The sequence below is a fragment of the Trichechus manatus genome, unplaced genomic scaffold, assembly GCF_000243295.1.
Source record: "Trichechus manatus latirostris isolate Lorelei unplaced genomic scaffold, TriManLat1.0 scaffold00202, whole genome shotgun sequence".
Classification (NCBI taxonomy): domain Eukaryota; kingdom Metazoa; phylum Chordata; class Mammalia; order Sirenia; family Trichechidae; genus Trichechus; species Trichechus manatus.
In genome coordinates, this window is record NW_004444138.1 from 622,470 (window position 1) to 634,615 (window position 12,146).

Here is a 12,146-nt window from a genome sequence, read left to right on the forward strand (position 1 = left end):
ACGCACGGGTTGGAAAAAAAAAAAACAACGTAAGATTCTACTCAAGCTATTCAAAATTTACAAATAATAATTGCTATGAATTATGGACATAATTAAGGGCAACGATAAGAACAAAAAGGGTAGCATTTTGGGTTTTAAAATTAAATAACTTCCCATGTAAGCTGAAAGTGGAGTACACTCAGCTCCCGGTTTTTAAATTCCTTTCTATGATGGTTATATTTCTGCAGACTCTAATCCTTGAGGACAAAGAAAGAAAAATCTCTGTAAAATGGAAGTCTTGGTACATGAACTGTTTACACATTATTGAACATACTATGGAGCTGCAGAAATAAAAACAGAACAGCACTTCTAAAACACAGTTTACAGGGTAGGTATACATCAAATCCTCTAACACAAACATTCCAAATTACGAACATACCAAATCAAGGTGGATTTCTGAAACTGCTTTGGCCCAATTCTGGACAAACTTCCATTTTCATGAGCTTTCAAATGAACTGAAACCCTTGATAAAAACCCAACCACGCAGCTTCTCATCTTTAGGCAACATAACTAAAGGCATACAACTAGTCTTTCTTTTTCCGCCTTGTGGTATCTGTTTCGGCTGCTGATTTTTCTCATTTCTACAAATGTCACCGAGGCATGGTGGCCTTGAAAATATTTTAACAAACCACCACCAAAACAGACCACGCTCCTAATGTGTTCTAATCATTAAATTGGCTTCATTTCCAAGAATTAGCCCACTTTCAGGTTCCCAGCTAGACAAATTTACCTCCAAGCTAATCTATACATGCTGTCTCCTAGAAACATTAGCAAGAAAAACATAACAGAACCAACATCCCAGAGCAAAGGGGACCAACAGACCATTCATTGCTCTCCAAATCCCACAAACATCACTAGGAAGAAAACTTACTCACAGTGCGCAGAGGACGTAGGTATTTTATTAAAGACAAATACACAACCGAACAAACCAAATTACCATCATTTGAGTTCTAAGAACTCTTGGCTCTCGGCATGGAGGTCCCGAAAATCAAGTCAACATTTGCATGTCCTGTTACAAACAGCAGCATGCCGGGTACCTCTTCTTTTCCGCTGGAACTGGCATCCCTGAGCTAGGGAGTCAGTCAAGAAGCATCCAAAAGTTCAACATTTACAAGACCATCTTTTTCTTTCGCCCTGCCCTCCAACCTCTCCAAGTCTTTGGCCTTCTCTCAGATAGGTATCCAGGCAGCGTTAGGAATAGTTAGAGAATATGAAAATTCAGAAGCGCTCCAGAAAGGCTTTGCAAAAGTAATCCACAGCCCTCAACAGTGAATTTAGAAACCCCAATTTTTTTCTGAGTTTGAATTTAAGCCTTGCGAATGGTTGGAGTAGGAAAAAGGAAATTTACTAGGCAGTGCAAAGGAAATCTTGTTGTCCTCTATTGTGGCAGTGGGGGTGTTGCCCAATCCTAACTTATCTACGTTGATAAAGGAAACCAAAGAAAAGAGTAACAAGCACAAGATTTTGTCAAATTCAAAGAGACCCTCTCCTTACCTTAATAGTGCTGGCCATAATGCAATCAAGTTTATTGATCGTTAATAAATGTTAATAATAATTATTGCTTCTCTCTGACCAGAAAGTAGTTTTGATGAGGTTGTTTAGAGCGGATGAGATTGTGCTAAGTCTGGGAAATGAAGTCAACCAATGTCAGGAAGAGGTTTCTATTGGTCCTGGCTGCCCAGCCCGAAGAAACAGGATATTTGGGAGTGGAGAGATAAGAGACCCTGAAAACAATGTTGTTTTTCTTGATGATATGCAGCCAGGAGATTTTTTTTTTTTTTTAATTAAAAAAAAAAAAAAAAGGCATCAATTGCCTGCAACTGTATGTGTCGCAGCAGGTGTGCCTGGGTGTGTGTCCTGTGTGACACGCCGCCCTGAGCAGGATGCAGATGTGGGGATGTGGCCGGACCCTGCATGGTTTTGCATGGACTGCCAGCGCCTGGGGACCAAGACGGTAAAGGCGCCCTATGGCCCGGATGCCAGGCCTTCTCAGCTCACATCTCGTCAGATCTACCCCACACCGGGACACAGGACTTGAGCTCCCTGCTCCACTCCCCTAAAAGGAAACTTTGCAGGTGGGACTTACTTCATGTAAATGAACGATGATGTTCAATAACGGCCATTTGCTTGCTGAGTCCCAACAACCTTCATTTATTCAACATCACAAGCGAATGTTCCAGTTTCATTTTCTCCTTCCAAACATAGGCAATTTTTATTTGCTTCACAACAAACATACCAAAAACGAAAAATCCTAGAATTAAAGTAACCACAGAAGAGAAAGAGAAAAATAAGCCTGTCCGTGTTTCCTTGCTTTCAAATATTTATTCAAAATCCACATCATTAACATTACTACAAACACTTTATAATGTCAGTGAGCTGGTGTCTCCTAGACAAACATCAATGTTGCAAGCAACAGGCCTCAGCAGAACACTTGGCTACACAGAGATACCACATAAAGACTCCAGTAAGCTTTTAAAATTCAAGCTGTAAGTTCAGAGCCACTTGTCTGTTTTCTACCCAAAGGAAGTACAGCTAACATTCCCTAGAGTATTTCCTACACGGTCTTTAATTACTCATTTTCAGGAAATTACTTGTTCCCTGGAAGAAACATTTTGCTTTGAATCTAGCTACACGAAAGCTGGACCATTCCAGAGGTGTGGTCTAAACGGTGGAACTGAAGGACACAATAGCCCAAATCCCAAATCATCTGGCAGCTCTTGGTTTCAGAGGTAGGTGTCCAGGAAGTGAATTTAACTCTGACTTCACGTCTGCGTATTTCAGAGTTCTATAACGTTCTATATTCTTTATCGTCCCCCTTGTGTTATGAGAAGGGGAAGAAGAGAAGATAGAAGAAGAGGAGGAGAAGGAAAAAAGAAAATAAATATATTGTAAGACATCTTGTTCTGTGTAAAAATCAGGACCTGACAAGTTCTCAGAATCTATATTTTGAGGGGATGTTGATTTCCTCTCTTTTCATCTTCAAACAATGAATGAGATGAGAGGCTGATTAAAATTTTGTTTTCCCGAAGATTTCAAAGTACTCGGAGTTGTTTTATCTGGGCAGCTTCCACTAGAATCAGGAGTGCTAAGAAACAAATAAACAAAAAGAGCAACCTCTTAGGGTCCACTGAGACCCTCTGGTTTCTCTTCTCTCCTAAGAAGCATCAATTTACAATGTTAACTGCAGTACCCCAATATGCAGTGCTCTATTATGGATATAGCAAACTGCAGCTTTAAATAAGGTGACCCCGTTGCTAACAAATATCTATGGAAGAAAATGCTGCATGGCCCGACCTCACCATCGCCTCCCGATTTCTAACCCTGCTCATGTTCCCTGCAACAGGAAAAGCACAGGCATTTTTATGGAGACTTTCAATGGCCGCTGCTCTTAACTCCTGGTTCTTGCCTAATTCAAATGAAACAGTGAACACTGAAATTTTCTAACCTTTATTTTGAAACAATTTCCAACCTACAGAAAAGTTTCAAGATAATACAAAGAACTCCTAATACTCTTCCCCAGTTCCCCCAACTGTTAATAATGTACACCATTTACTTTATCTCTCTCTCATATTTATTTATGTGTATATATATACATATATATGTATATGTGTGCGTGTGTGTGTATATATGTGTGTATTTACAAATATATACGGAGCCCTGGCGGCACAGTGGTTAAGCGTTCGGCTGCCAACCAAAAGTTCAGCAGTTCGAATTCACTAGCCGTTCCTTGGAAACCCTATGGGGCAGTAGCAGTCAAGTCAGTTATGACTCATAGTGACCCTATAGGACAGAGTAGAATTGCCCCATAGGGTTCCCAAGGAGCAGCTGGTAGATTCAAACTGCCAACCTTTGGGTTAGCAGCCGAGCGCTTAACCACTGTGCCACCAGGACTCCTTATTTATGTATAACGTGTATATATACACATACATATACACACACGGAGCCCTGGTGACTCAATAGTTAAGCGCTCAGATGCTAACTGAGAAAATACCTGGCAATCTGTTCCCACAAAGATTGTTGTTGTGTGCTGCCAAGTCGATTCAGAATCATGGTGACCCTATAGAACAGAGTTGAAATGCCCAATAGGATTTCCTAGGGTGTAATCTTTACAGTACCTTTTAAAATACACGTATACATACACACACATATATAGGTACACAGAAACACACATTATTCCTGAATCAACCTAGAGTCAACAAGTTCTCATCCTTGTTCTCTTTTTAACTTCTCTATGTAAGGCAGATGGAGGAAGGTCAGGAGTTGAGAACGCTTTGATGAGAGCCATATAGTTCTACAAATGATGTATGAGCACAGCAAAGAGAATAAAGGGACATGATCTTAACTGGAGACATAATAGAATATTCACTCAGAGCTTGTTTATTTATTTATCTGCGTATATAACATCCATACAGTGGACTACTAATAACCATTGAAAATGATTCTGTGGGAAAACGGAGTAGATATTTAGTGGTATGAAAAATTGTTCTATATGCTAAAAGCAGGTTATAAAGCAGCCCCATATCATAAAGCCATTTTGTTAAGAACAAAAAAGCAAAGTAAGACTATTAGTAGGATATATACTAAACTACTAAAGATAGAGAATCTTCCTGTGTGTATGTATACGGTCTTTGTTTTTTGTCCTTTTTCTTTGGTTCATCTGTATTTTCAAAAAGTTGACAATAGAAGTTGCACGTTAACGCAGAAGTTGTATAAGTAAACTGTAATGTTCTATGTTTTGTAAATATCTGAAAAACGCAGACACATCCTGTATACACATGCAGTACACAATACCTATTGTTGTCAAACCCCTTATCCATGCATACCAAAATGCGTGTTCCTTTCTCAATGTACGCACCAAGAATACCAAGAATAGAGTAGCTCTTTTTTGAACAGTTTTAGTTAAGGAAACCCAGGACACACTCATGTGTTTTGTGGTTGTCATTTATCCAACGTTAATCCATTCAGTGTGCATTAATTAAGTACCATCTACATACAGCACTCTGGTAAGCACTCAGCAAACAAGAATCACACAATTCTGCCCGATCGTGGTGATTTAGCATTCAGGAAGTCTCTGCTAGTCCACTCAAATTCAGCACACGTAACACCGCAGAGCCTGGAACCAAACCATGAAACACAGTCTTTAAGCACAAAACAATAGGAAAAAACTGCTGTATATTGTTTCTAAGGCGACATGCAAATTTTAAATGCATAGTGTTTGGATCATTCACGAAAGCCATGGAAGAAGGATGTCCCAAGGATTGTTGCCAGGGACATGCCTGAGACTGTAGATAAGAATCAAGCATCTGGAGCTGCCCCCACGATGGAAAACTACACGACTCAGTGGAACTTTTCCTTCTGGGTCGGTTGGAAGATTTGCCTCAGAACACGGGCAGTTTAAAGGACTCAGGACCACCCATGCCACACTGGTTATGGACCATTTTCCATCTACAGCAGATTTCATTAGTGTAGCTTCACTCCAGCAGGTAAAACTCAGTGTATGTTTTCGCGTGTGAGTGTGTGTCTGTGCGTGCATGAGTGTGTGTCAGCGGGTATCTGAGTGTGTATGAGTTTGTGAATGTGTGAGTGTGTAAGTATGCGTGAGTATGCGCGTTTGGCATATCCCCTGCGGCACATTAATTAAAAAAAAACAATTACAATTTAAATAGCTATTGTTGCAACACTCTCTCCTAGTGGTTAATATACGCCTCAGGTCTTGGTTGATTGGACCTAATCTAAACCAAGGAAATTGTTATCACATACTAAATCCTCAACTTCTCAACACCAAGTTGCAATTTCCCTAATTTTGAAGTAGGCGTAAGTTCACTTCTCGAAGTAGCAATGGAGCAATGATTTCAATGAACACAATTTCATAAGCGTCCCACAGGTCTTCAAGTTTATGCCAACTTCACTGTTACACCACGCCACGTTCCTCTGAAAAGGTGAGACTATTGCAACTATCATCAGAGATCCTAAACATGTCAGTTTATCACCCATGGTGAAAACACCCCCTAAGAGAAGAGCAATGATCTTGACACAATGATTTAAAGGAGTTTTTAAATTTCCTGTTCCGCTATCACGTTTCCATATACAATGCGTGAACCACAGACTGAGTTGCAGGGTCTTTGTGCATATGACCATGGTGGGTTGCAGACTGGACCTCTGTGACCTACAGGGTTTTCATCGGCTGATTTTCTAAAGTGGGTTGCCTTTCTTCCTAGCCCGTTTTAGTCTGGAAGCTCTGCTGAAAATGGTTCAGCATCCTGTTTATTTATTTACTAATTAATTTATATCACAAATGGAATCAGAAATTAAGCCAAGGCAGAAAAGGTTTGCCATAAACACATTTACATTTGCAGGAGTATGATCAGGCCACTGGCAGACTTAGCTAAGTTGTACCCATGTTCCAAGTCAGATGGGGAAGCGGGCGTCTGTGTCACATGTGAGCAGCTACGCTATGTCCTCTCCCTTTTGCAAAATGATGTGGAGGCCTTCCCTCACTTGGGATACAGCTGAAGCCAAGGCAGGACAGTTCTTTTCAAGTTCACCCTCAGGAACATTTGCTTGATTATACTGAACTGAACTGAATTGAATTGAAACTATAATGTAAGTGAAATTCATAATTTTTGACTCATGTCAACACAAATCCCAAAAGTGGTAGGTTTCTTGCCTTCCATGCAGGAGACCTAGGTTCAGTTCCCAGCCAATGTACTTCATGTACAGCTACCCTTCTGTCAGTGGAGGCTTGCGTGCTGCTCTGATGCTGAACAGGTTTCAGGCGAGCTTCCAGACCAAGACAGATCAGGAAGAAAGGCCTGGTGATCTACTTCTGAAAATCAGCCAATGAAAACCCTATGGGTCACAAGGGGATGGCGCAAGACAGGGCAGCGTTTTGTTCCATTGTGCATGGGGTCGCCATGAGTTGGGGGCCAACTAGACTGGTTGGCAGCTAACAATAACAGCAGCAGAATTCAGGGAAAACTGAAAATATCCCTCTCTGAATGCACTGTCAATGACAGGCTAGAAGAAAAGCCACAGTTTGAATGACTGCAGTTGCCTGTGGTGGACTATTTTATCCCTCCTTTACAGCTACAAAAATAAACCCGCCTCAAGAATTTCAGGGAGCAACCACCTACTGCCCCAAGAACTACACTCCTTTGTTTATTTGCTAGCTAGAAACCAATCATGAGCCTTGTGGGGATTTCCTTTGAACTGCTTGAATTATTGTCACTAGAGGGTGCTAAATGTCCCCCTAAAAGGCCCTAATGCAGGGATGCCTAATTCTGGACATTCAATGCCTGAAACTGACGTTATCATCCTATAAAGGATGATAGTTTCTGTATACACTAAAATTAAAGTCTGCCATTCATAAGGTAGAAAAAAATTTTGAAAAATTTGAATTGTTCACTATTATATAAGAAAATATCTCTGCTTTAGGAGCAACAATAAATTGTACAGATGTGCACTTAAGACTAAAACCATGATTTTTCTGGGTGAGGTTTGCCCACAGAATTGTATAACTCCTCTACACCACTATGAATAACTTCAAGCCCTGACAATTATTCTTAACTCAAAACCAAACCCATTGCCATCAAGTCGATTCCGACTCATAGCGACCCTATAGGACAGAGCAGAATTGTCCCATAGAGTTTCCAAGGAGCTGCTGGTGGATTTGAACTGCTGACCTTTTGATTAGCAGCTGAGCTCTTAATCACTGCACCACCAGGGCTACGTCGCAATTCAGTGTATTAGCAGTGCAAATTCCATCCCACTAACAGATACATTTACCGTGTATTTGTTTTCTCTGGAAATGACATTGGTTACCATGCTAGCTCCTTGCCTAAACCCCAACATTAGCAGACCCTTGTCAGAGCTAAGAGTTGTGGGACAAATATGGATTATACGATAATAGGGTAGGTGTGAACGATACCTTGTTATCTTCTTTTATTTAAAAAGAAAAGATGTAGTATTTTGGAATATGCTTATACAATATATCACACGTAAAAATAATACACAACATTATGGAATCAAATGGGCAACAGCAACTGGAAGGATTAGACAGGAACCTTCGGGGGCAGAGTTTAGACTAACGGCGGGAGAACAACTCAGAAAAGGCGGGTGAAAATGGCTACACAGCTCGAAGAATGTAATCTATGTCACTGAATTCTACGTGTAGAAATTGTTGAATTGGTATATGTTCTGCTGTGTATATTCTCAACAACAAAAATAACATAAATTATAGAACAAGACAGATGATAAAGATACATAATGTTTTAAAACTAAATATGGATTTTTCTTGAAAATAATTCTATTGGACAACTACACTGACTTTTCAGTCATCAAAATGCTAAACACTGAGAGCAAAATGGGAGTGCCTAGGAAACATTTGCAGAAACTATAATTGATTTTGTAACTACCCTTTTTGTCCTTGTTTATCCTTTCAGATATCCATAGCAACTCCTTCTTCCTTCTCTTTTGGTTCATATACCGAGGAAGAGGGAGGTCAATGGGTGAAGGTTGGTTGTTTGCGTTCAGGACCGTCCAGGGGCGGGCATGTGTGTGGGCTGGGCTCCAACCTACATCTGAAGAGACACCAGTGACTGTGGTTTGGGCTGTACGGTAATTTCCTCTTGGCCTGCCAGTAGAGCAGAGGTTCGTTTTCAGTGTATTCTAGAGAGGGATAATTAACACAGTATTCTGTCAGTCAACTCACGTCTATTTTTAAAGAGAAACATTACTTTTGCATGTAAATGGCATCGCAAAGTAGATGGGATGAGAAGCTGAACACTGTACTAGCAACGCACTCCTCATCCAGCTTCGTTATGATGCAACTCTAAATAAAAGACACCAACAGAATTAGGAAAACCATTCTAGGCTCAGAATAATCAGACGAGAGACCCACAACTGAATACAAAAATAAACAAACAAAAAAAGAAAAGCAAATCCGTTGCTGTCAAGTCAATTCAGACTCGTGGCGACCTCATCTATTACAGAGTAGAACTGAGCTCCATAAGGTTTTCTTGGCTGTAATCTTTAAGGAAGAAGATTGCCAAGCCTTTCTTCTGTAGCACTGCTGGATGGGTTCAAACCACCAATCTGTTGGGTTAGCAGTCGAGTGTAAAATGTTTGTGCCGCCCAGGGACTTTAACACTGACAAGACTAATTGCCAATGTCATGGACTGAATTACATCCCCCCAAAAATGTGTGTATCATTTTGGCTGGGTCATGATTCCCAGTACTGTATGACTGTGTACCATTTTGTAATCCGATGTGATTTCCTTATGTGTTGTAAACTCTATCACTATGATGTAATAAGATGGATTAGTGGCAGTTACACTGCTGAGGTCTACAAGATTAGAAAGTGTCTGAAGCCAATCTCTTTTGAGATATAAAAGAGAGAAGCGAGCAGAGACACATGGGAACCTCATACCACCGCGAAAGCAGTGTCGGGAGCAGAGCACGTCCTTTGGACCTGAGGTTCCTGCACTGAGATGCTCCCAGACCAAGGGAAGACTGATGCATCACAAGGACCTTCCTCCAAAGCCGACAGACGGAGAAAGCCTTCTCCTGGAGCTGATGCCCTGCATTTGGACTTGTAGCCTACTGGACTATGAGAGAATAAACTTCTCTTTGTAAAAGCCATCCACTTGTGGTATTTCTGTTATAGCAGCACTAGATGACTAAAACAGCTAATTATGAGCTGGCTCGGGTAGACACTGAGGAAGGTCAGTACAGAGGTAACTTCTATTTCAGCATGTGAAGTCAACACAAACTCATCTGGGAGGAGGGGAACCTCAGTGATATCCCTCAGAAAGGAAGCACAACTTCCCAGCCTGCAGAGGCCATGGCTCAGGGCAGCAAGACCTCAGCCCGGCTTCGCTCTCATCTGCTCGGTGAACCCAAGGAGTCCTTTATTTTATTTGTGCCAACTTTTCCATTTGTCAATGAAATAATCACTCCAAAGCTTTGTTGGAAGGCGGACTTAACACCCTTTGAGTCCACGCCCAATGCCAGCAGCTCCCCAAGCTCCACATCACTTGTGCCCCATTCCCATCCTCCAGAAGCATCTCTGTCCATCTACACCGGATTACTTTCCTGAGGAGACATGGGAAAAACTTCAATTTCCCCCTCTGTGACTTCCACAGAAATGCGGGTGGTAAATGAGCAGCAGAGGGAGGGGATGGGATCCATTACCTCGAGTGACCGAAATGAAAAGCTCTAGTGTTTTGAAGGTGTTATTATTTTCCCTGAAACATTAGCTCCAAGAAACCAGGGGCTCTGTCCCTAGTGTGGTCTATGAGACTTCCAGGACGCCATGGGGGCTTCCATCGGTCAATTTTGACTCTAATGAGAGCCATCTGGAGGGCTGCGAGGGTGGGCCTGGCAACCACAGGACTCGAGCTTTCCTGTGGGCAAAGGCAAGATGGACGTTCACGCAGCGTCCAGGGCAAGTGGACGCTCACGCAGCATGGGGCTCCACTTCTGAGAACCACAGTCCTGGGTGCCCCTTCCCCAAGGACAGCACAAGAAAACCAGCAGTCCTGAGTGGGATTCTCCCCATCATCCAGGAGGCATTTTTTTAAGAAGGTAAGGTATCTTATTTTGAAGTTCACACACTGAATTCTTGCAGACAGAGCGCTGCCATTCAGACTCCAGATAACTGGGGCGTCCATCTCTCACCTCCCGGGCTGAGCTAAGATTTGAGATATTGGATTCCATATTACTTAAAGCTGTTCCAAGCTTTTCATCAGGAATGGAAACCATTAACGTGTCTCACACGCCACTCTCAGTTTTATGGAATTCTTGCACTGGGGAGCTCTTTTTATTTTATTATTTTCTTTAACAGCCAGAACGCTGGGAAGTTCACAAAGAAATTTTTCAACTGCCTCAAGTGACCCTTCACCTAAGAGGTTTTGCCTAATCTGTAAATTGGAGTTAAAAGTCTTTCTGTAGCTTTGGAAAGGGGCTCTCTTTGTCCTCAAAAGAGCAAGGAGACCTAAAACAATGGGGCTATACATACATTGTGCTTCTTTGATAGTTACTGCAAACCAAAAGCAGATGTGGAATATCAACAGCTACCTTGTAGTGACCCATGGAAGCTAAGGCTAATCCAGATCATTCTTAATAACTGAGAACCGCTACCCTTTAACCACCTAATTTTTTTCTCACTTATAAACGCAAAAGAGAATTGACAGCGTGCATTGAAATCCATTTCCCTCTGAACCCGTACAGATTTTCTCCCTGAAAAGCTAGGAGTAAAGTTTTCTCTACTAAAATGTGCTACTGTCATCTGCATATGTTTTCCTTTAGGTGATCAACACCTTTAACAAATCAAGATCTGGGTAGAGAGAAATTATACTGAAAATTAGATATTTGTGTCGTGGCCTTTTCCCAAGATTCAGTAAAAGTGCTGAGTCCCTTGAATTATCAGACTCCTTGTAAAGGTAAGAAATCACAGAAGCGTGAGGGCGAAGGATCTAGCAACTCAAAATGTTTTTCTAACACTGAAACTATTTTAACTTTCAATCATTTTTCTGAATTGTAAAATAATCTAAGTTAAGAAGAAAAGTGGATAGAAATGAGAATAATTCAGAACCTCCCAAATAAAGAAATCAATCATTCTGCACTAAATTTGAACATTTAATCAATATGATGACTATTTACTGATGCATCAGGAACTATTTTAATGTAAAATCAAGTATAAAATTGTGTCAGACACTGAATATTGTTTTTTTACCTTAGAGCAGGCACAAGATGGAATGCCTATAAATTCAAAGCTAGACACGGAATGATTTTTAACATCTACAAATACTCTGATTACACTGCCATACTGCAACGGGACTTCTTATTCCAACTTTAAAATTAGATTTATGCGTATGTATAAATTAAGGAAGGATAAGACATTTGTATTACCATATTCGATTAAACCTAAGATTGTGGATGATCAGATGTAAGTTACACCATAATTTAATGTAGCATTAGGAAAGAAAAACAAATTCTGCCAATCAAACATGGCCATAATACTTTCTTATCCATCAATTGTAAAACACATCCCAATTTTTGAGATGCTAAAAGGTAAATAAATGCGTGCTTAGAATCAATGCAATGTA

The 12,146-nt window shown here is 40.9% G+C and overlaps 1 protein-coding gene across 1 annotated transcript in view; it reads right to left on the minus strand.

Annotated features, from left to right (window-relative positions):
• The window catches only part of ERG (ETS transcription factor ERG), a 160,194-nt gene extending 158,444 nt beyond the window's left edge, over nt 1–1,750 (minus strand). Inside the window, exon 1 of the mRNA XM_023742138.1 lies at nt 1,534–1,750. Coding sequence (XP_023597906.1) covers nt 1,534–1,551 — 18 coding nt within the window. The 5' untranslated portion in view covers nt 1,552–1,750. The remainder of the gene's footprint in view (nt 1–1,533) is intronic.
• Nucleotides 1,751–12,146: the final 10,396 nt, after the last annotated feature.